The following is a 25,073-nucleotide window of genomic DNA, read 5'->3' as shown; positions in this document are numbered from 1 at the left end:
TTTGCGTGGTCTAGAAATTTGCGGATAAATCCTCGTTGCAAGTATAGTTTCTAAACCTTCAAAAGTCCTTTCATACAAATGTTTTGGTTGTCACAAGTAACAAACCCCTTAAAAATTGTTAACCGAGTATTCAAACCTCGGGTCGTCTTCTCAAGGAACTGCGAGGAAGTATGTTCTTATTATTGGTTATAAAGGTTGTAATTGGGGTTTAGAAGGTGAGAAGCAAGTAACTTAAATGACGAGTGAATTAAATGGCAATTAAAAATAAATAATAACTGTAAAACAACTTTTGGCAAGATAAGGGAAATTAGAAGTCCAACTTAGTTATCCCTCTCAACAATAATGAAAGTTGTATCTTAATTCCACTTAGTTAACCTTATGAAGCAAAGGTTAGTCAAGGGACTAATTAGTTTGATCTTCGAATCCTATTTATTTCCTAGGAAAAAGTTGGGATTATTGAAGTTCAGATCAATTAGCAAGATAACGATTATCAATTATGCTGAGTTCGATAATGTTGAGTCACTGATTTCTTAACCAAGACCAAAAGGGGAAAAAGTAAATTGCTGGAATAATAAAAGTGTCCTTAGATGGGAAGCAATGGCAACTTAAATCAAAGAGAACAATCATAAACTGAAAATACCTTGAATATCATTAATTCAAATAGAAATCTGTAACATGGAATAATTCATAAATTAAATTATAATAATCAATTCAAATATTGGAATCAAATAAATAAAGGTAAAATTGAAATAAAGGAACATTAAAACCTGGATCCAGAGTTACTCCCAAAACAAGAAAAAGTCCTAAATCCTAAGAGAGAGAAAATCTCTCTCTATACTAAATCTAAATCATGAAGACTAGAAATTGGCGAGCTCTCTCTGAATGGATGCATTCCTCCACTTTATAACCTCTAATCTATGCTTTCTGTACTTGGATCTGGGCCAAAAAGGGCTTCAAAAATCGCTGGGGGCGTATTCTGTAAATTCTGATACGTGGCCTCTGTCACGCGTCCGCGTGGGTCACGCGGTCGCGTCATCTGGAGCTTTTCCTTTCCACGCGGTCGCGTCAGTCACGCGTCCGCGTCATGGGTGTTCTACTCAAGGCGCGCGGTCGCATCAGTCATGCGGCCGCGTCGCTGCTTCTTTGATTCTGGCACGCGATCGCGTCGTCCATGCGATCGCGTGGATACCAGTTTCCTTAAAGCTCCGTTTTGCCTTCTCCTTCCATTTTTGTATGTTTTCTTTTTCATCCTTTAAGTCATTCAGCCTTAGGAAACCTGAAGCTACTCAACACACTAATCACGGCATCGGATGGAAATAAAGGTAATTAAAATAATTAATTTTTTTAAAGCTTAGGAAACATGTTTTTCACAATATGACATAATAAGGAAGGGAAAGTAAAACCATGCAATTAATGTGAATAAGTAGGTGAAGAGTTGAATAAATCACTCTAATTAAGCACAAAAGAACTCATGAAATATGGGTTTATCAAGGGGGGGGGAGGGGAGAGAGAGGAGGGAGAGAGAGAAAGAGAGGAAGAAGGAGAAAGAGAGAGAAGGAGAGAAAGAGGAAAAAGAGAGACAGAGAGAGAGAGGGGGGAAGGGAGAGAGAGAGAGAGAGAGAGAGAGAGAGAGAGGAGAAAGAGGGGGAGAGAGAGAAATGGAGAGAAAGAAAAAGGAGAGAGAGAGAGATGAAGAGAAAGAGAGAAAGAAAGGGGAAGGAAGGGAGAGAGAGAGGAAAAAGGGAGAGAAAGAGGGGGAGAGAGAGGAAGAGAGGAGAGAAAGAGGGGGAGAAAGAAGAGAGACAAGGGGGAGAAAGAAACAAAGAGAGAGGAGGGAGAGAAAGAGGGGAAGAAGAAAGAGAGAGTGGAGGGGGAGAGAGAAAGTTATGGATTTGGTTTTGGTTTTAATTAATCGGTTAAAAATCGATCTTTTTAATTTGGTTTTGGTTAACCAATTTTAAAAAATATGGATATGATTTTTAAAATTATTTTATTAAACTAGTTAACCAAAATGTGGTTATGATTTTTTAAACGATTAACCACATTTTAGTTTTTTTTTTATGAATACCCCTATCATGTGAAGGGCAGTGAAACTTGGCTAATTCTTACCACTTTTATTCCCATTTTATTTGTGTCTCTCGACTTTTCTCTTTTTCTCTCTACTCTTCATCACATGATATCATTATTTGAGGGATGAGGAGGTTGAGTTTAAGGAAATAAAGATTATAATGGCTCTCCTAAATGTGGGTACTACTTGAACTCCAAGTAGATTTAGATAATGGATAACTATTTGGTGCCTAAGAAAAATTAGAATGGAAGTAGTTGTACTTAATATCCAAGAAAAAGTTTTTAATAAAGAAACTCACTTATAAATAGAAGTTCTTGAATATTTAGAAGGGACTTTTATTCTACAATTCACAAAGACACTAGAGCTCTACAGAATTTTCATATCACACTAACAAGGTGGAAAAGATGGAGTGTATGGAGTGTAAGTGCGTATGAATATTGGAAGATATTATTATTTTTTTTCTCTTTTGTTTTCTTTCTTTCTGATTCATGTTCTTTATTAGTTGTTCTTTTCCAGTTCTAAATCATGTACTTTTTTTTAGTATTTAATTTCAAGTTTCATCTTAAAACAACATTTGATCTAATCTACTTACCAATTTCTTGAAGTCTAGTTTGTAAACTTTCTCATTACCAATGAAATGCAATCATTTTTTATTTTGTGTCGAGCATTGATTGATAAGTTACTGATTTTAATTCTTTGAAGAGTCATATCTGTTTTTTAAGTTGGATCTTGTTATAAGTTTGGTCGACACTCTGTCGAAGTCGAAAAACGAAAATCTAAACAAAACATTCTCCACCTGACGTTTGAACACAAACCTCACATCACCAAGGCACACGTAGGTGAAGAAAATTTAATAAAAACAAATACAACTCAAAGCAAATAAAGAATAGACCCACGAAACAAACGCTAAGCACACACCAAAAGTGCTTCAGTCATCCTATTTTCAAAATAACGTTGCTCCTGTTCTACATATCTATGTAAAATTATAACAGAAAAAAAACATCTATGAAAATAATATTATTAAAATAGAAGTTACTATGAATTCTTAAGTACAACATATCACACTCACATTATACACACACATATTACATGGATTATTTTCCACTTCCGACTTTAGCTAAATTCAAACTCAAATATAGTTGTCTCGGAGGCACATGATGTGCAACTTAAACCAGGTCTCCAACCATCTAAGTGCCATTTTTGATGAGTTTGGAAAACTCCAATTTAATTTTGATGATGATCAAACATTATTGAAATATTTAATTACAAAATTATTAATTTGAATTTCATTAAACATATGTTGATTAATAATTTTGTTGTGCAGATTTTGTGTCGGGCCGAAAAAAAAATAGCAAGCCCAATGTAGAAATAAAATTCAGCCTTGTGCAAAAATATATCTAAGAATATGTGGCTGAATTTTTTATTGTGATAGTTGGGTCAAATTTAATGGTGTAAGCCCAAATCAATTGTTGGTGCAAGACCAAATAGGTTGGTCCAAAATTAAAAAGGAAATGGAACCTAACGGTTAAGCTATTCTTTTATCATCATGGTGAAATCCAATTTTTGTTGTATAGCTGCATGTTTCCACGGACACCAATCTCTCACTAAGGAATGGATTTCAAATTTATTCAATTATGTTTAATGTCTTGGAAACATGAAAGAGAAAAAGCAAAGTGATTTGATGGCATTGATGGAAGTCTACACGTTGCCACACAAAGCATGAAAAGTTGCACCTAATTTAATTTATCTTGATATCACTCATAGCTTTGCTTTTCTTTTCTCTTTCTCTACTCTTTCTCTTTCTCTCTTCGGTTATTACACAGAAAACATTGGTAGCCATGGAAGCAAAAATGAGCTACCGAAAGGAAGAGAAAGCAAGCCTAAAGACCATCACAATGATGGCAAGAAAACATACTAAAATAAAAATGAGCTGTGGCTAAGATTATCACTAAATATGGATAGATTTGGTGAGGTAATCTTGAGCTCTTCATGCTCAAAAAGGAAGAAGATAATTCGGCCAGCAAGGAGAAAATCTTGGAGGCATGGCTTGTCTTTGATTCTGTTCAACCACCACAGGAAGTAGCTAGAGTGGCGAAGTGATGGAAGAGGCAGAGATTGAAACAGATGAAGCCATCATCATCATGAAGCATCAAGGGCTAGAAATCCATCTTGGAGAGCAAGCCAAGGATGGAGAACTCGGATTGATGAAGAGTGATGACCAAAGAAGGACTAGAGGTAATTGCATGTTGGTTATTGCATGGTTATCTCATCTCTCTCTGTGTGGCTGAACCGGTTTCTTGAAGGAAGAAGAAGTTGGCTTGGGTTTTTTGGCTTCAAGTGTGGAGGCTTCTCTCTTCTATAAAAAGGGGGAACAGCCACTGGTTGGAGCAAGGAGTTAGAAGTAAGCAGTGAGAGTGCAAGGCACAGGATTCTCAGAGCTACCTAAGCTTACAGATTTTCTTCTCCTTCAATGTATTCTGTTTTGTATTTTTCTGTTTAATTTTGTCATGTCTTGAGTCTTATGGAAAAAAGGCAAACAGTGAGGTTTGTATAAAAAAGCCATAGAGCGGAAAAAGGCAGAGAGTGCAAAATTAAAAGAAAAAGCCATAGATGTCTTAGAGTTCCTTTGTTCATCTATGTTGTGTTTCATGATTCTGTGAGAATCCCCTTGTAAGTTGGGTTAGCACTTTACAGTCTGTAATTAGGAAGATTATAGTGAAATTCTATCATGGTTGTGATGGAGACTGGATGTAGGCTGCACTGCACTTAGCAGCCGAACCAGGATATATCTGGGTGTAATTTTCTCTCTTCTCTACTCCATTTCTGTTTCTACTGCACAGAGGCTAGAACTGAAAATTATCTCATGCCAAGTGACGAGACAAAAAGAAAAATCTCGTGCCAAGTGACGAGACAAAAATAAAAGTCTCGTGGCTAGGGACGAGACAAAACTCAAAAAGTCTCCTGAAGTTAATTCAAAGGCCAACAAGTGTTACTAAGCAAAAAGGGGGCTAAGATTCAACCCCCTTCTCTTAGCCACTGAAACCATCAGTTGGTATCAGAGCTTGGTCTCAAAGAGATCAAGCTTTGCAGCTTGGAGAAAAGATCCAAATGGCAGAAAGCAGTGTGATGAGCGGATAATTTATACGCTTTTTGGCATTGTTTTTAGTATGTTTTTAGTAGGATCTAGTTACTTTTAGTGATGTTTTCATTAGTTTTTATGTTAAATTCACATTTCTGAACTTTACTATGAGTTTGTGTGTTTTTCTGTGATTTCAGGTATTTTCTGGCTGAAATTGAGGGACTTGAGCAGAAATCAGATTCAGAGGTTGAAAAATGACTGCTGATGCTGTTGGATTCTGACCTCCCTGCACTCAAAGTGGATTTTCTGGAGCTACAGAACTTCAAATGGCGCGCTTCCAATTGCGTTGGAAAGTAGACATCCAGGGCTTTCCAGCAATATATAATAGTCCATACTTTGGCCAAGAATAGATAACGTAAACTGGCGTTCAACGCCAGTTTTCTGCCCAAATATGGCGTCCAGCGCCAGAAAAGGAGACAAAACCAGAGTTGAACGCCCAAACTGGCACAAAAGCTGGCGTTCAACTCCACAAATGGCCTCTGCACGTGCAACACTTAAGCTCAGCCCAAACACACACCAAGTGGGCCCCGGAAGTGGATTTATGCATCAAATACTTACTCATGTAAACCCTAGTAGCTTGTTTATTATAAATAGGACCTCTTACTATTGTATTAGGCATCTTTGGATTACCTTATGATCCTTTGATCACGTTTTAGGGGGCTGGCCATCTTGGCCATGCCTGGACCTTCACTTATATATTTTTAACGGTAGAGTTTCTACACTCCATAGATTAAGGTGTGGAGCTCTGCTGTTCCTCAAAGATTAATGCAAGTACTACTGTTTTCTATTCAATTCATCTTATTTCGCTTCTAAGATATCCATTCGCACCCAAGAACGTGATGAAGGTGATGATTATGTGTGACGCTCATCACCATTCTCCCCTATGAACGCGTGCCTGACAAACACTTCTGTTCTACATGAATTAAGCTAGAATGAGTATCTCTTAGATCTCCTAACCGGAATCTTCGTGGCGTAAGCTAGAATGATGGCGGCATTCAAGAGAATCCGGAAGGTCTAAACCTTGTCTGTGGTATTCTGAGTAGGATTCAATGATTGAATGACTGTGACGAGCTTCAAACTCGCGATTGCTGGGCGTTAGTGACAGACGCAAAAGGAGGGTGAATCCTATTCCAGCATGATCGAGAACCGACAGATGAATAGTCGTGCCGTGACAGGGTGCGTGAGCATATTATTCACTGAGAGGAGGGGATGTAGCCACTGACAACGGTGATGCCCTTGCATAAAGCCAGCCATGGAAAGGAGTAAGACTGATTGGATGAAGATAGCAGGAAAGCAGAGGTTCAGAGGAACGAAAAGCATCTCCATTCGCTTATCTGAAATTCCTACCAATGATTTGCGTAAGTATCTCTATCCCTATTTTATTATATAATATTCGAAAACACCATTATCACTTTATATCTGTCTGACTGAGATTTACAAGGTGACCATAGCTTGCTTCATACCAACAATCTCCGTGGGATTCGACCCTTACTCACGTAAGGTATTACTTGGACGACCCAGTGCACTTGCTGGTTAGTTGTATCGAAGTTGTGACAATTATGAATTAAGATCAAAGCACCAAGCTTTGGAGCCATTACCAGGGATTGTTCGAGCCTGGACATCACAATTTCGTGCACCAAGTTTTTGGCGCCGTTGCCGGGGATTGTTTGAGTTTGGACAACTGACGGTTCATCTTGTTGCTCAGATTAGGTAATTTTCTTTTTGTCTTGTTTTCAAAAAGTTTTCAAAAATCTTTCAAAAACTCTTCTTTTGTTTTCGAAAAAAAAAATTGTTTTCAAAAATTTATTCAAAATTTTTAAGAATGAATTCTAGTGTTTCATGAAGCATGTGAAGCCTGGCTGGCTGTAAAGCCATGTCTAAATTCTTTTGGACTGAGGCTTGCAATTTGTTATCAAAGAGCAATATACTCTCGTGTTAAAGGCTAAAGCTTGGCTGGCCATTGGCCATGTCTAGTGTTTTGGACTAGAGCTTTCATTGAAAGGTTGGCTGGCTAGTGAGCCATGTCTAATTCCTGGACTGAAGCTTTAGACTAAGAATGCAAGATTCCTGGAATTCATGTTAAAAATTTTGGAATCCTAATTTTTTCTTTTTCATATAATTTTCGAAAAAAATCCAAAAAAAAAATTAAAAAATTAGAAAATCATAAAAAATCAAAAATCTTTTCTGTTTTTCTTGTTTGAGTCTTGAGTCATATCATAAGTTTGGTGTCACTTGCATATACATATTGCATTTTTCGAAAATTTCATGCATTCATAGTGTTCTTCATGATCTTCAAGTTGTTCTTGGTAAGTCTTCTTGTTTAATCTTGATGATTTTCTGTTTTGTGTCTTTTCATGTTTATCATATGCATTCTTGAATTCTTAGTGTCTAAGCATTAAAGAATTCTAAGTTTGGTGTCTTGTATGTTTTCTTTGCATTAAAAATTTTTTCAAAATTGTGTCTATGATGTTCATCTTGACATTCATAGTGTTCTTGGTGTTCATCTTGACATTCATAGCATTCTTGCATGCATTCATTGTTTTGATCTAAAAATTTCATGCATTGCATCCTTTTAGTGTTTTTCTCTTGCATCATAAAAATTCAAAAATCAAAAAAATATCTTTCCCTTTTTCTTTCATCAAATTCGAAAATTTGAATTGACTTTTTCAAAAATTTTTAAAATCTAGTTGTTTCTCATGAGTCAAATCAAAATTTTCAATTTGAAAATCTTATCTTTTTCAAAAATCAAATCTTTTTCAAAATTCTTAGTTATTTTTGAAAATTCCAAAAACATTTTTCAAAAATCTTTTTCTTATTTTTATACCAAATTTTCGAAAATAATATAATCAATTAATGTTTTGATTCAAAAAATTTGAAGTTTGTTACTTGCTTGTTAAGAAAGATTCAAACTTTAAGTTCTAGAATCATATCTTGTGATTTCTTATGAAGCAAGTCATTAATTGAGATTTTAAAAATCAAATCTTTTTCAAAAAACTAACTTCAATCATATCTTTTCAAAAATATCTTCTTATCTTATCTTTTTCAAAAATATCTTTTCAAAATATCTTCTCTAACCTCCTAACTTCTTATCTTTTCAAAATTTGTTTCAACTAACTAACTAACTTTTTGTTTGTTTCTTATCTTTTTCAAAACTACCTAACTAACTCTCTCTCTCATTTTTTCGAAAATATCTTCCCCCTTTTTCAAAATTTCTTTTTAATTAACTAATCATTTTTATTTTTAATTTCAAAAAAAAAATTTCGAAAAATACTAACAATTTTTCAAAAACCATTTTTCAAAAATCACTAACTCTTTTTCAAAATAATTTTCGAAAATTATCCCTCCCCCATCTCATTCTATTTATTCATTCATATCCTAACATCTCATCTCACACTTCTTCCATTCGTACAGTTGTGTTTCTTCCCTTACATCACATCCTTTATCTCCCCCTCTTCTTCTACTCACACAGGGATCCCTATACTGTGGTATAAAGGATCTCTATTATTATTATTATTTTTCTGTGCCTTCTTCTTTGTCATATGAGCAGGAGCAAGGATAAGAACATTCTTGTGGAAGCAGATCCAGAACCTGAAAGGACTCTGAAAAAAAAAATTAAGAGAAGCTAAATTACAACAATCCAGAGATAACCTTTCAGAAATTTTCGAACAGGCAGAGGAGATGGCAGCCGAAAATAATAATAATGTAAGGAAGATGTTTGGTGACTTTACTGCACCTAATTCCAATTTACATGGAAGAAGCATCTCCATTCCTGCCATTGGAGCAAACAACTTTGAGCTGAAACCTCAATTAGTTTCTCTGATGCAGCAGAACTGCAAGTTTCATGGACTTCCATCTGAAGATCCTTTTCAGTTCTTAACTGAATTCTTGCAGATATGTGATACTGTTAAGACTAATGGAGTAGATCCTGAAGTCTACAGGCTCATGCTTTTCCCTTTTGCTGTAAGAGACAGAGCTAGATTATGGTTGGATTCTCAACCCAAAGACAGCCTGAACTCTTGGGATAAGCTGGTCACGGCTTTCTTAGCCAAGTACTTTCCTCCTCAAAAGCTTAGCAAGCTTAGAGCTGATGTTCAAACCTTCAGACAGAAAGAAGGTGAATCCCTCTATGAAGCTTGGGAAAGATACAAACAGTTGACCAAAAAGTGTCCTTCTGACATGCTCTCAGAATGGACCATCCTGGATATATTCTATGATGGTCTGTCTGAGTTATCTAAGATGTCATTGGATACCTCTGCAGGTGGATCCATTCACCTAAAGAAAACGCCTGCAGAAGCTCAAGAACTCATTGACATGGTTGCTAATAACCAGTTCATGTACACTTCTGAAAGGAATCCTGTAAGCAATGGGACGCCAATGAAGAAGGGAGTTCTTGAAGTTGATACTCTGAATGCCATATTGGCTCAGAATAAAATATTGACTCAGCAAGTCAATATGATCTCTCAGAGTCTGCATGGAATGCAAGCTGAATCCAACAGTACTCAAGAGGCATCTTCTGAAGAAGAAGCCTATGATCCTGAGAACCCTGCAATAGCAGAGGTGAATTACTTAGGTGAACCTTATGGAAACACCTATAACTCAACATGGAGAAATCATCCAAATTTCTCATGGAATGATCAAAAGCCCCAACAAGGCTTTAATAATGGTGGAAGAAACAGGTTTAGCAATAGCAAGCCTTTTCCATCATCAACTCAGCAACAGACAGAGAACTTTGAACAAAATACTTCTAATCTAGCAAACTTAGTCTCTGATCTGTCCAAGGCCACTGTAAGTTTCATGAATGAAACAAGGTCTTCCATTAGAAATCTTGAAGCACAAGTGGGCCAGCTGAGTAAAAGGATCACTGAACTCCCTCCTAGTACTCTCCCAAGCAATACAGAAGAGAACCCAAAAGGAGAGTGCAAGGCCATTGACATAAGCGCCATGGCCGAACCTGTGAGGAGAGGAGAGGACGTGAATCCCAAGGAGGAAGACCTCCTGGGACGTCCAGTGGTCAACAAGGAGCTTCCCTCTGAGGAACCAAAGGAATCTGAGACTCATCTAGAGACCATAGAGATTCCATTGAACCTCCTTATGTCCTTCATGAGCTCTGATGAGTATTCCTCTTCTGAAGAGAATGAGGATGTTACTGAAGAGCAAACCGCCAAGTTTCTTGGTGCAATCATGAAGCTGAATGCCAAATTGTTTGGCATTGATACTTGGGAAGTTGAACCTCCCTTGTTCATCAATGAACTAAGTGATCTGGATCAACTGACATTGCCTCAGAAGAGACAGGATCCTGGAAAGTTCATAATCCCTTGTACCATAGGCACCATGATCTTTAAGGCTCTGTGTGACCTTGGTTCAGGGATAAACCTCATGCCCCTCTCTGTAATAGAGAAACTGGGAATCTATGGGGTGCAAGCTGCTAAAATCTCACTAGAGATGGCAGACAGCTCAAGAAGACAGGCTTATGGACAAGTAGAAGATGTATTAGTAAAGGTTGAGGGCCTTTACATCCCTGCTGATTTCATAGTCCTGGATACTGGAAAGGAAGAGGATGAATCCATCATCCTAGGAAGACCTTTCCTGGCCACAGCAAGAGCTGTGATTGATGTTGACAGAGGTGAAATAGTCCTTCAATGGAATGAGAACTCCCTTGTATTCAAAACTCAAGGATCTCCCTCTGCAACCATGGAGAGGAAGCTTGAAAAGTTTCTCCCAAAGCAGAGTCAACCAAAGCCCCCACAGTCAAACTCTAAGTTTGGTGTTGGGAGGCCACAACCAAACTCTAAGTTTGGTGTTGAACTCCCATATCCAAACTCTAAGTTTGGTGTTGGAGAGTCTCAACAAAGCTCTGCACATCTGTGAGGCTCCATGAGAGCCCACTGTCAAGCTATTGACATTAAAGAAGCGCTTGTTGGGAGGCAACCTAATGTTTATCTAATTCTTATTTTTATTGTTTTTCATGTTTTCTTAGGTTCATGGTCATGTGGAGTCACAAAATAAACAAAAAAATCAAAAACGGAATCAAAAACAGCAGAAGAAAAAATCACACCCTGGAGGAGCATCTGTCTGGCGTTCAAACGCCAGAACAGAGCATAGTTCTGGCGCTGAACGCCCAGAATGGGAGCATCCTGGCGCTGAACGCCCAGAACAAGCATGGTTCTGGCGTTCAACGCCAGAAATGGCAGCAAAGGGGCGCTGAACGCCCAAAATAGGCACCAACCTGGCGCTGAACGCCCAGAGTTGTGTGCAAGGGCATTTTACATGCCTAAATTAGTGCAGGGATGTAAATGCCTTGACACCTCAGGATCTGTGGACCCTACAGGATCATCTCAGGATCTGTGGACCCCACAGGATCCCCACCTACCTCCACTCACTCTCTTCTCTCTTCTCAATCATCCTCTATTCCCAATAAACACTCTTCCCTATTAACTCTTTACCACTCACATCCATACACCCACTACCCTCAAAAATTCAACATCTCTCTCCCACCCAATCCCACCCATATGGCCGAATACACACTCCCATCCATCTCCTCCATATCTTCTTCTTATTCTTCTATTCTTTCTTCTTTTGCTCGAGGGCGAGCAACATTCTAAGTTTGGTGTGGTAAAAGCATATCTTTTTTGTTTTTTTCCATAACCATTGATGGCACCTAAGGCCAGAGAAACCTCTAGAAAGAGGAAAGGGAAGACAAAAGCTTCTATCAAGGGTCAATAGCTCAGTGGTAGAACATTTGACTGCAAATCAAGAGATCCCTGAGATACCTCAGGGGATACATTTTCTTCCACACAATTATTGGAAGCAACTAAGGGTGGAACATCAAGAGCACTCCATCATACTCCATGAAATAAGAGAAGATCAAAAAGCAATGAGGGAGGAGCAACAAAGACAAGGAAGAGACATAGAAGAGCTCAAGAACATCATTGGTTCCTCAAGAAGGAAACGCCACCATCACTAAGGTGGATTCATTCCTTGTTCTTATTTCTTCTGTTTTTCGTTTTCTATGTTATGTGCTTATCTATGTTTGTGTCTTCATTACATGATCATTAGTAGTTAGTAAACTCTGTCTTAAATATATGAATGTCCTATGAATCCATCACCTTTCTTAAAAGAAAAATGTTTTAATTCAAAAGAACAAGAAGTACATGAGTTTCGAATTTATCCTTGAACTTAATTTAATTATATTGATGTGGTGACAATGCTTCTTGTTTTCTGAATGTATGCTTGAACAGTGCATATGCCTTTTGAAGTTGTTGTTTAAGAATGTTAAATATGTTGGCTCTTGAAAGAATAATGACTAGGAGACATGTTATTCGATAATCTGAAAAATCATAAAAATGATTCTTGAAGCAAGAAAAAGCAGCAAAGAACAAAGCTTGCAGAAAAAAAAAAAAAGGGGCGAAAAAAAAAAGAATAGAAAAAAAAATAGAAAGAAAAAGAAAAAGCAAGCAGAAAAAGCCAATAACCCTTAAAACCAAAAGGCAAGGGCAAATAAAAAGGATCCCAAGGCTTTGAGCATCAGTGGATAGGAGGGCCTAAAAGGAATAAAATCCTGGTCTAAGTGGCTAAACCAAGCTGTCCCTGACCATGTGCTTGTGGCGTGTAGGTGTCAAGTGAAAACTTGAGACTGAGCGGTTAAAGTCAAGGTCCAAAGCAAAAGAAGAGTGTGCTTAAGAACCCTGGACACCTCTAATTGGGGACTTTAGCAAAGCTGAGTCACAATCTGAAAAGGTTCACCCAATTATGTGTCTGTGGCATTTATGTATCTGGTGGTAACACTGGAAAACAAAGTGCTTAGGGCCACGGCCAAGACTCATAAAGAAACTGTGTTTAAGAATCATCATACTGAACTAGGAGAATCAATAACACTATTCGAAATCTGAACTTCCTATAGATGCCAATCATTCTAAACTTCAATGGATAAAGTGAGATGCCAAAACTATTCAAGAGGCAAAAAGCTATAAGTCCCGCTCATATGATTGAAGCTCTGTTTCATTGATAGTTTGGAATTTATAGTATATTCTCTTCTTTTTATCCTATTTGATTTTCAGTTGCTTGGGGACAAGCAACAATTTAAGTTTGGTGTTGTGATGAGCGGATAATTTATACGCTTTTTGGCATTGTTTTTAGTATGTTTTTAGTAGGATCTAGTTACTTTTAGGGATGTTTTCATTAGTTTTTATGTTAAATTCACATTTCTGGACTTTACTATGAGTTTGTGTGTTTTTCTGTGATTTCAGGTATTTTCTGGATGAAATTGAGGGACTTGAGCAGAAATCAGATTCAGAGGTTGAAAAAGGACTGCTGATGCTGTTGGATTCTGACCTCCCTGCACTCAAAGTGGATTTTCTGGAGCTACAGAACTCGAAATGGCGCGTTTCCAATTGCGTTGGAAAGTAGACATCCAGGGCTTTCCAGAAATATATAATAGCCATACTTTGGCCAAGAATAGATGACGTAAACTGGCGTTCAACGCCAGTTTTCTGCCCAAATATGGCGTCCAGCGCCAGAAAAGGAGCCAAAACCAGAGTTGAACGCCCAAACTGGCACAAAAGCTGGCGTTCAACTCCACAAATGGCCTCTGCACGTGCAACACTTAAGCTCAGCCCAAACACACACCAAGTGGGCCCCGGAAGTGGATTTATGCATCAAATACTTACTCATGTAAACCCTAGTAGCTAGTTTATTATAAATAGGACCTCTTACTATTGTATTAGGCATCTTTGGATTACCTTATGATCCTTTGATCACGTTTTAGGGGGCTGGCCATCTCGGCCATGCCTGGACCTTCACTTATGTATTTTTAACGGTAGAGTTTCTACACTCCATAGATTAAGGTGTGGAGCTCTGCTGTTCCTCAAAGATTAATGCAAGTACTACTGTTTTCTATTCAATTCATCTTATTTCGCTTCTAAGATATCCATTCGCACCCAAGAACGTGATGAAGGTGATGATTATGTGTGACGCTCATCACCATTCTCCCCTATGAACGCGTGCCTGACAAACACTTCTGTTCTACATGAATTAAACTAGAATGAGTATCTCTTAGATCTCCTAACCGGAATCTTCGTGGCGTAAGCTAGAATGATGGCGGCATTCAAGAGAATCCGGAAGGTCTAAACCTTGTCTGTGGTATTCTGAGTAGGATTCAATGATTGAATGACTGTGACGAGCTTCAAACTCGCGATTGCTGGGCGTTAGTGACAGACGAAAAAGGAGGGTGAATCCTATTCCAGCATGATCGAGAACCGACAGATGAATAGCCGTGCCGTGACAGGGTGCGTGAGCATATTATTCACTGAGAGGAGGGGATGTAGCCACTGACAACGATGATGCCCTTGCATAAAGCCAGCCATGGAAAGGAGTAAGACTGATTGGATGAAGATAGCAGGAAAGCAGAGGTTCAGAGGAACGAAAAGCATCTCCATTCGCTTATCTGAAATTCCTACCAATGATTTGCATAAGTATCTCTATCCCTATTTTATTATATAATATTCGAAAACACCATTATCACTTTATATCTGCCTGACTGAGATTTACAAGGTGACCATAGCTTGCTTCATACCAACAATCTCCGTGGGATTCGACCCTTACTCACGTAAGGTATTACTTGGACGACCCAGTGCACTTGCTGGTTAGTTGTATCGAGGTTTTGACAATTATGAATTAAGATCAAAGCACCAAGCTTTGGAGCCATTACCAGGGATTGTTCGAGCCTGGACATCACAATTTTGTGCACCACAGTGGCTCTAATCTGGTGTCCAACAATCTTACCGAAGGACAGTCAAGCAACAGACCGCCTCTTTTCAATGGGAAAAACTATACCTATTGGAAAGAAAGAATGAAGATCTTTGTGCAAGCAGTAGACTATAGACTTTGGAAGATCATCTTGGAAGGCCCTCAATTTCCAACTAACACAAGTGCTGAAGGAATAGTCACTCTCAAACCAGAAGCAAGCTGGACTGAGGAAGATAGGAAGAAGGTGGGGTTAAATGCCAAGGCAGTAAACCTGCTCAACTGTGCTATCAGCTTCGAGGAGTACCGACGGGTATCACGATGCACAACGGCAAAGGAAATCTGGGACAAATTGCAAATCACTCATGAAGGAACCACCATTGTAAAGAAGACTCGGACAGATATGTTGAACAGAGAGTATGAAATATTTGCAATGAAGGAAGGAGAGTCTATTGATGAGCTGTTTGAACGATTCAACATCATCATTGTTGGCTTAGATGCTCTGAGAATTACATATCCTGATTCTGTGCTTGTGAGGAGAGTGCTGAGATGTCTCACAAAAGAGTGGGAAACAAAAGCTTTAATTATCTCTGAGAGCAGTAGCTTAGACTCCATGACTTGTGATGATTTGAGAGGAAACTTTCTTGCTTTTGAAAACACCTATTTGAAAAAAGATTCAAAGAAGAAAGGAATTGCTTTTTCTTCTATGACTAACCCTCTGGATGATGAATCCAGTGATAACTCTTCTGAACATGAATTTGTGTTATTTGCCAAAAAATTCAGGAAAATGATGAAGCTCAAAGGCAAAGGCAGCAGTTCAAGGAAAGGGAAGAAAGACCTTAGCAAAGTAACCTGTTACAACTGGAAGGAAATAGGGCATTTCAAATCTGATTGTCCCAAGTTAAAGAAGGAGGAGAAGCCAAAAAGAGGAAAGAAGAAGGGACTGATGGCTTCATGGAAAGATTTGGAAAATGACTCGGATGATGATGATGAGGAATCCGAGACCAAGTCACAACCTTGTCTCATGGCAGATCACATAGATCAGGTGTGCCTAGCATCCAAACGGAAAGAAAATATGTAGTATATGGATAGCGGATGCTCTAGGCATATGACCGGAAAGATAACCTTCTTCATAAAGCTTGATGAATATGATGGAGGACTTGTCACGTTCGGTGATGATGCAAAAGGAAAAATAGTGGCTGTTGGGAAAGTTGGTAAAAATTTTTCATCTTGTATAAATGATGTCCTTCTTGTAAATGGCTTGAAACATAATCTGCTTAGTGTTAGTCAATTGTGTGATTTAGGTTTTGAAGTTATTTTTAAGAAATTTGTATGTTTGGTTGTTTGTGAGAAAACTGGGGATATTTTATTTGAAGCTAAAAGATGCAATAATGTGTATGGGTTAACTCTTGAGGACTTAAAAGAATAAAATGTAACATGCTTTACATCCCTTGAATCTGAAAAATGGCTATGGCATAGAAAGTTGGGTCATGCTAGCATGTACCAAATTTCTAAGCTAGTTAAGAAAAATTTGGTGAGAGGAATTCCAAATATCAAATTTGATAAGGATCTTACTTGTGATGCTTGTCAATTGGGCAAACAAGTAAAATCTTCTTTTAAACCAAAAGATGGAATTTCTACTAAAAGGCCATTGGAGATGTTACACATTGATCTTTTTGGTCCTACAAGAACACAAAGCTTAGGAGGTAAACACTATGGTCTTGTAGTGGTAGATGATTACTCTAGATTTGGTTGGGTACTTTTTCTTGCTCATAAAAATGATGCCTTTCATGCTTTCTCAACCCTTTGCAAGAAAATTCAAAATGAAAAAGATTTAAAAATTGCTCATTTGAGAAGTGATCACGGAAGAGAATTTGAAAATCAAGATTTTGAAAAATTCTGTGATGACTTAGGAATTTCTCATAACTTTTCATGCCCTAGAACACCTCAACAAAATGGGGTAGTTGAGAGAAGGAATAGAAGCCTTCAAGAGATGACTAGGGCTATGCTATGTGAGAATGAGATTCCTAAATTTTTATGGGCTGAAGCTGTGAACACAGCATGTTATATTTTGAATAGAACAATCATTAGAAAAGGTTTAAAGAAAACACCTTATGAGCTATGGAAATGAACCCTTCCAAATCTTAAGTACTTTCATGTTTTTGGATGCAAATGCTTTGTACTTAACAATAAGGAAAACCTTGGAAAGTTTGATCCAAAATCCTATAAAAGAATGTTTGTTGGATATTCCACCACAAGCAAGGCCTATAGAGTTTATCTCAAAGAGTATAGAACTATAGAGGAATCCATACATGTTACTTTTTGTGATTCTAACTTAATTCCCAGTACTGTGATAGATAATGATTCAGATGGTAAAGAAGCTGGAACAAGCAAAGAAAATCCCAAATCTGTTCAACATGAAGAATCTGTCAGCCCAGTTTTGTCTCGTCAGATTGGAGGAGATATTTCCATTTTGTCTCCTGAGCAGGCACGAGAAACTGAAACAGTGAGACCACCAGAAGTTCATCAAAGCTCAACACTTGTCTGAAAGCCTAGAGAATGGAAGTCTATGAGGGGTTATCCTCATGACTTCATCATTGGTGACCCCTCTCAAGGTGTAACAACAAGATCCTCTACCAAAAGGCAAACCGAACCTAGCAACTTTGCTCTCTTGTCACAAATGGAGCCCAACAATGTCAAACAAGCTCTTGAAGATCCATCTTGGGTCAAGGCCATGCAAGAGGAGCTTGCTCAATTTGACAAGAATGAGGTTTGGACACTAGTACCTCATCCGGATGGTAAGAAGATAACGGGTACTAAATGGGTTTTTAAAAATAAACTTGGTGAGGATGGACAAGTTGTTCGTAACAAGGCTAGATTAGTGGCCCAAGGTTACGATCAAGAAGAGGGTATAGATTTTGATGAGTCTTTTGCTCCGGTAGCTAGAATGGAAGCAATTAGGTTGCTTCTTGCCTATGCTTCCCATAAGGGTTTCAAAATGTTTCAAATGGATGTTAAATGTGCTTTCCTTAATGGCTTTATTGATAGAGAAGTGTATGTGGCACAACCCCCCAGTTTTGAACATAAAGATTTCCCAAATCATGTTTTTAAACTATCTAAGGCTCTTTATGGTCTTAGACAAGCTCCAAGAGCTTGGTATGAAAGGCTAAGTGCCTTCTTATTGCAAAATCATTTTCAAAGGGGTACCACCGACACTACTTTATTTATTAAAGCATCTAATGATGATATACTCCTTGTTCAAGTTTATGTTGATGATATTGTATTTGGATCGGCCAATGTATCCTTGTGTGAAGAGTTTGAAAAACTCATGACTAGTGAGTTTGAGATGAGTTTAATGGGAGAGCTTACTTTCTTTCTTGGCCTCCAAATTAAACAAACTCCTAGTGGTACCTTTATTCACCAAGGAAAGTATGCAAAAGAACTTATCAAAAAGTTTGGCCTAGAAAATTTCAAATCAATGGGTACACCAATGCATCCTAACACACAACTTGAAAAGGATGATGATGGCCAAGATGTGGATGAAACAAGGTATAGAGGAATGATAGGTTCACTCATGTACCTTACCTCCTCTAGACCGGATATTGTTCAAAGTGTGGGTGTATGCTCAAGATTTCAATCTCACCCAAAAGAATCACATCTTACGGCTGTTAAACGCATCATTAGATACATTAAGGGAACTTGTGATTATGGCTTGTGGTATCCTAAATCTGATGAATTTTGTGCAGTAGGGTTTTGTGATGCAGATTTTACGGGAGATAGAGTGGATAGACGGAGCACATCTGGCATGTGTTGCTTCCTTGGAAGCTCACTTAACATGTGGTCAAGCAAGAAGCAAGCCATAGTGGCTTTATCCACAGCTGAAGCAGAATACATTTCTGCATCTGCATGTTGCTATCAATTAATTTGGTTAAAAACACAATTAGAAGATTACAAATTAAAAATCAATAGTATACCCTTATTTTGTGATAATATGAGTGCTATAAACATTTCAAAAAATCTTGTTCTGCACTCAAGAACCAAGCACATTGAGATAAAATATCATTTCATTAGAGAACATGTGCAAAAGGGAACTATTGATATTCAATTTGTAAAATCCGAAGATCAACTTGCGGATATTTTCACTAAGCCTCTCTGTGAAGACAGATTCTGCACCTTGAGAAATAGTTTAGGAATGATAGAATTAAGTTCTGTTGAAAATTTGTGAATTTTTTTTATTCTGTTTGTTTTTGTCTCGTAGGAAATCAGGAGAAAAAATTGAGGACGTGATGAACTGGCACTGATACAGGGGGAGACAGATTCTGATGATCATGGGCCCAACCAATTTCTTTTACCCACTCCATGACTCTGGACCGTTTGAGTTCTTCATCATACTTTTTATTAAAAATAATAATAATAATAATAATTTTTGGAGATTATCACATCATATCTTAATAGGGGAGGATAGTAGAAAAAGAGAGTGACTGATCTAATGATACTCTGAATTTTCTGATGTTTATTGCCTGCCAATTTTATTTGATCTGATATGTTGGCTGAACTTTATGTTGCTGGAAATTTTTGCTTGATTGAATTGTTTGGCAGAAAATATTTTTGAACATGTTGAGTTTTGGTTACCTGTTGCTGTTGCTGAATGCTCTGTTATTTTGCTCTATGTGTATTTGACTCAGAGGAACTATTTTCATGTGTCTTGGATGACTGTACCAAACTTAACTCGATGCTGTTTTATTTTATGCTTGAATTATTATGGATTGCATTGCTTTATAGGGTCCCTCCTTGATGACAAAAGGGAAAGAAGAGAAAAAGGGCTGAATTGAAACTGTTATGTTTCATTAACTTGTTTTGCTTTGTTTTATGCTCTGATCTGGCTCTGTTTTGAGCACCCTGTGTTAGTGGATTAATTTCGAGTTGAACTTTGATTGTCATTTACTCAAATGCATGTGTGCTGACTGGACCATTATGTTTTGGTGAAAAATAAATATTCTGCCTTTTTGTATGTTGTTTTCATTTATTTTGCAAGCCCCCATTGATGACAAAAGGGAGAGAATTGGCTGAAAATTGAAATCATGAAAACAGGAAATGAAATCCGTGTGGATTTATGATTATCCTTGTTATAAATATTGTGTTTTGATGATATAATAATTGTGATGCATTTTTTTGAGTATATGGCTGCCTGGTTATTAATTGGTTGTTAACATGTATTCTTGTGATGGATTTATCTTGATGAATAAGCTTGCTACGAGTGGAATAGGAATGTTCTGATTCATCTTGGTAAACATGTTTGCTGAATACTTTTTTTGGCAGTTCCTTTAAGCATTGGGTTTGAAAATAAATGTTGAAAATTGCTGTGATCATGCCGTGATTAAAAATATTTTCTTACCATAAGTATGTTGCTCTGAGTTGATTTGAAAATATTTTTAAAACAGCAATTTATTTTCAAAGATATTGTTTGATTAACTATGTTGTGAGTTTGAGCAGAAAATCAATTTATGATATCAAATGAGTCTTGAATATCATCCAAATCTGCTCATAAATCAAGCATTTAGCATCATGTAATGAATATGCTAAATAACATTGTTACTTGAAGCTTGATTAAAATGTTACAGGTTGGTGCTTCCCTTGGTAACAATGGTATATATTAAGGGGGAGACATGTGATAACTTGAAAGGGGAAGAAATTCAAAATTCAAAGGGAGTACTCCTTACTCATTCTTAAATTTCTTTCCATTTCAATTTTAATAATGTTTGTTATCAAGGGGGAGATTGATGAGTTTGGAAAACTCCAATTTAATTTTGATGATGACCAAATATTATTGAAATATTTAATTATAAAATTATTAATTTGAATTTCATTAAACATATGTTGATTAATAATTTTGTTGTGCAGATTTTGTGTCGGGCCGAAAAAAAAAATAGCAAGCCCAATGTAGAAATAAAATTCAGCCTTGTGCAAAAATATATCTAAGAATATGTGGCTGAATTTTTTATTGTGATAGTTGAGTCAGATTTAATAGTGTAAGCCCAAATCAATTGTTGGTGCAAGACCAAATAGGTTGGTCCAAAATTAAAAAGGAAATGGAACCAAACGGTTAAGCTATTCTTTTATCATCATGGTGAAATCCAATTTTTATTGTATAGCTGCATGTTTCCACGGACACCAATCTCTCACTAAGGAATGGATTTCAAATTTATTCAATTGTGTTTAATGTCTTGGAAACATAAAAGAGAAAAAACAAAGTGATTTGATGGCATTGATGGAAGTCTACACGTTGCCACACAAAGCATGAAAAGTTGCACCTAATTTAATTTATCTTGATATCACTCATAGCTTTGCTTTTCTTTTCTCTTTCTCTACTCTTTCTCTTTCTCTCTTCGGTTATTACACAGAAAATATTGGTAGCCATGGAAGCAAAAATGAGCTACCGAAAGGAAGAGAAAGCAAGCCTAAAGACCATCACAATGATGGCAAGAAAACATACTAAAATAAAAATGAGCTGTGGCTAAGATTATCACTAAATATGGATAGATTTGGTGAGGTAATCTTGAGCTCTTCATGCTCAAAAAGGAAGAAGATAATTCGGCCAGCAAGGAGAAAATCTTGGAGGCATGGCTTGTCTTTGATTCTGCTCAACCACCACAGGAAGTAGCTAGAGTGGCGAAGTGATGGAAGAGGCAGAGATTGAAACAGATGAAGCCATCATCATCATGAAGCATCAAGGGCTAGAAATCCATCTTGGAGAGCAAGCCAAGGATGGAGAACTCGGATTGATGAAGAGTGATGACCAAGGAAGGACTAGAGGTAATTGCATGTTGGTTATTGCATGGTTATCTCTTCTCTCTCTGTGTGGCCGAACCGGTTTCTTGAAGGAAGAAGAAGTTGGCTTGGGTTTTTTGGCTTCAAGTATGGAGGCTTCTCTCTTCTATAAAAAGGGGGAACAACCACTGGTTGGAGCAAGGAGTTAGAAGTAAGCAGTGAGAGTGCAAGGCACAGGATTCTCAGAGCTACCTAAGCTTACAGATTTTCTTCTCCTTCAATGTATTCTGTTTTGTATTTTTCTGTTTAATTTTGTCATGTCTTGAGTCTCATGAAAAAAGGCAAACAGTGAGGTTTGTATGAAAAAGCCATAGAGCGGAAAAAGGCAGAGAGTGCAAAATTAAAAGAAAAAGCCATAGATGTCTTAGAGTTCCTTTGTTCATCTATGTTGTATTTCATGATTCTGTGGGAATCCCCTTGTAAGTTGGGTTAGCACTTTACAGTCTGTAATCAGGAAGATTATAGTGAAATTCTATCATGGTTGTGATGGAGACTGGATGTAGGCTGCACTGCACTTAGCAGCCGAACCAGGATATATCTGGGTGTAATTTTCTCTCTTCTCTACTCCATTTCTGTTTCTACTGCACAGAGGCTAGAACTGAAAATTATCTCATGCCAAGTGACGAGACAAAAAGAAAAATCTCGTGCCAAGTGACGAGACAAAAATAAAAGTCTCGTGGCTAGGGACGAGACAAAACTCAAAAAGTCTCCTGAAGTTAATTCAAAGGCCAACAAGTGTTACTAAGCAAAAAGGGGGCTAAGATTCAACTCCCTTCTCTTAGCCACTGAAACCATCAATTTTATTAGATAAACTTTTATTTACCTTTTATGGGTCGTTATTACAGAAACAATTGAAAAGTGAAGCAAGCAAACTTGTTATATGACCATTAGGTCCTCAAACCTACTCTGTTCCTAAGAAGTTCTTCCTCATCTCCATAAAAAACCCAAGGACCTTTTGCGAGTCAGGGAGAGACATGGAAACACTTTCCTTTTGCATGCACCTCTTCGCCCAAGCACAAATCTTAGGGAACTCTTCTTCCATTTTGAAGTTCCCAACAATCTCGTAGATTTTGAAAAAACTATAGTATGGAGCAAATGCTATGTCCACAAAATCAAACTTGTCTCCTCCAAAATAATCCTTGTCACCCAATTGCTCCTCCAACAATTTAAGGGCATCCAAGAATTCTTTCTCTGCAGATTCTTTTTCTTCTTTTGTCGCAAAAGCTAACTTCTTCTGAGCAGGGAAAACCTATTTGACATTGTGAGGATTAACACACTTGATATATTACATCATATAAATGCAAGAGATCTGTATGACAGACAAATTGCAAATGATAAGTATTAACACACTTTTTGCCTATTTTCACATAGATAGGATGTTTGCAAATTACGTAGTGATAGATCATGGATCAATCACGCAAGATTAAAATCATTATAAAAATAATTATAAACGTACAAAAAAAACAATACATTATTTAATAGACGAACACTTACATGCAGTGTAATCATGTAAAGTTAAAAGTGGTTAGATAATTTAACAGGTTTGACTAAATTATTATCTAACAATTCTCAACTATCAACTTCACACGGATACAACTATATGTACATTTTTACCTATTTAATATTATCCAAATTAAATGCAATTTCTACAAAATAAGATATAATTAGTCATTGCCAGATATTTTAGTTCGGTCAAATTTTTATTTGAATTGAATTAGTCTAGATATTTTGACTTGTGTGAATGGATTGAATATGATGCGTACCAAAAATCAAAATGAATAATGAAGATAAATCATTATTATGTTATATATATAGTGTAGGATGTTAATGCCTTTAGAAAAAAATAAGGACCCTAATACTCTTTAAATTTTAAAGTTTTTTTTTTTGGTGACTTTTAAATTTTAAAGTTTAAATCTTAAAATTAAAATCCTAAATTTTGAATTTAAATTTTAAATTCTAAAATTTAAATACTAAACCCTAAATTATAAACTTTAAATTTTAAATCTTAAATTTTAAACTCTAATTCCGAACCAATAATAATATAATAAATAAAGAGCTAAAATTTATTTAATTAACAATTAATACAATATTTTTTACTTAATAAAAAGTATTTACGAATTAGCCATAGTGCAACAATATAATGAAAAAAAAGGTACCTTCTTGTCAACATAGTCAGCCCAAAATCTAGCCTGAGCTCTTTGATAAGGATCAGAAGGCAACAAAGGAGATCTATCATTCCACACTTCATCAATATATTGAACAATATTTAGAGACTCGCAAATAGATTTCCCATTGTGGATAAGAACCGGTATTTTCTTGTGAACCGGGTTCATCTCAAGGAGAAGACTGCTCTTATTCCTCAGGTCTTCTTCTTTGTACTCATACTTAATACCCTTTTCAGCAAGTGTAATCCTTGCCCTCAAACCAAAAGGGCTCGACCAAAAATCAAGCAGAACCACCTCATCAATTGCCATATTGAAGAATATGAACAAATTTTAAGAATTGATCAATGTGAGAATAAGTAGAAGGGTTTTATTTCCACTTGCAAACACTACTAGTCTTAGGATGTTGATTTATAAAGGGAATTACTGTATGTATGTGAATGCATGGCGTGAACTTTGGAATATGAAATTGTATCTTTTATAAGTCAATGAGTGCTAATAATAACCAATAAGATGATAGATATGTCGGACTTTGCTACTGCTTCCACAGATAAAAATCTTCCGGCTCCTTTTGTATGTTTTGGTGTCCTGTTGTTACAATGCAAGATGGTAAATTCTATGATATCTATATATATATATATTCTATGCTAGGATTCTACAGTCAGTTGATTTTTCGAAGTTCTATGCTATGTTTTGGTTACTAAAACTTAAGAAATTAATTAAGGCTAATTCTTAGGTGTAGATTATATATATATATTCGTTAGATGAGTCTTTAAATGACATCTGTCTCCTGAAGGGACAAAGACTACCCTTGGTATAGACAGGGCAGCGTGGTTCAGGAAAAAATGGCCAGGCCCCTCGTATAAATTTTTTTTTTTTTATTGAAACAAAATAAGCTCAACACACTAATGTGGAGCAACTAAAGAACCACAAACAATTCGTAAAAGCCATAAAACTCCTGTTTCTTCCGGCAACACCATCAACCACCAAACGAATCACTCTCGGTCCATTCATTGTAGCTCTGAACCGTCTTTCTGATGACGAAATTCATACTTGTTTCCTGATTATTAAAATCCTAGCATTGCGTTCCACCCAAATGTTTCAGATCACTGCAAAGAACCCTGGTAACCATTTC

At 36.9% G+C, this 25,073-nt stretch overlaps 1 protein-coding gene and 1 non-coding gene across 2 annotated transcripts; both read right to left on the bottom strand.

Moving 5' to 3' along the window:
• Positions 1-3,069: 3,069 nt before the first annotated feature.
• On the bottom strand, positions 3,070-24,633 carry LOC107611081 (putative glutathione S-transferase). The gene is made up of 3 exons (XM_088496570.1): positions 23,933-24,633; positions 22,569-23,025; positions 3,070-3,255 (listed from the first exon to the last, which is right to left on the bottom strand). Exons 1-2 carry the CDS (start codon positions 24,248-24,250, stop codon positions 22,678-22,680), a joined length of 666 nt encoding a protein of 221 aa, XP_088352696.1. The 5' UTR covers positions 24,251-24,633; the 3' UTR covers positions 3,070-3,255; positions 22,569-22,677.
• Positions 9,282-9,385, bottom strand: LOC148548167 (small nucleolar RNA R71). Its single transcript, XR_015897801.1, has one exon. It is a non-coding gene; the product is annotated as a small nucleolar RNA R71 (small nucleolar RNA).
• Positions 24,634-25,073: the final 440 nt, after the last annotated feature.

Source organism: Arachis ipaensis, chromosome B8 (genome assembly GCF_059453495.1).
Source record: "Arachis ipaensis isolate K30076 ecotype BB chromosome B8, ASM5945349v1, whole genome shotgun sequence".
NCBI classification, from domain to species: domain Eukaryota; kingdom Viridiplantae; phylum Streptophyta; class Magnoliopsida; order Fabales; family Fabaceae; genus Arachis; species Arachis ipaensis.
This window is presented reverse-complemented; position numbering and strand designations above follow the sequence as displayed.

Excerpts from the sequence above, each read along its gene's own strand:
- LOC107611081 (XM_088496570.1), bottom strand. The coding sequence starts at position 24,250 with ATGGCAATTGATGAGGTGGTTCTGCTTGATTTTTGGTCGAGCCCTTTT. Across the intron at positions 23,026-23,932 it reads CTGACTATGTTGACAAGAAG|GTTTTCCCTGCTCAGAAGAA; the intron begins GTACCTTTTTTT and ends AATGTCAAATAG.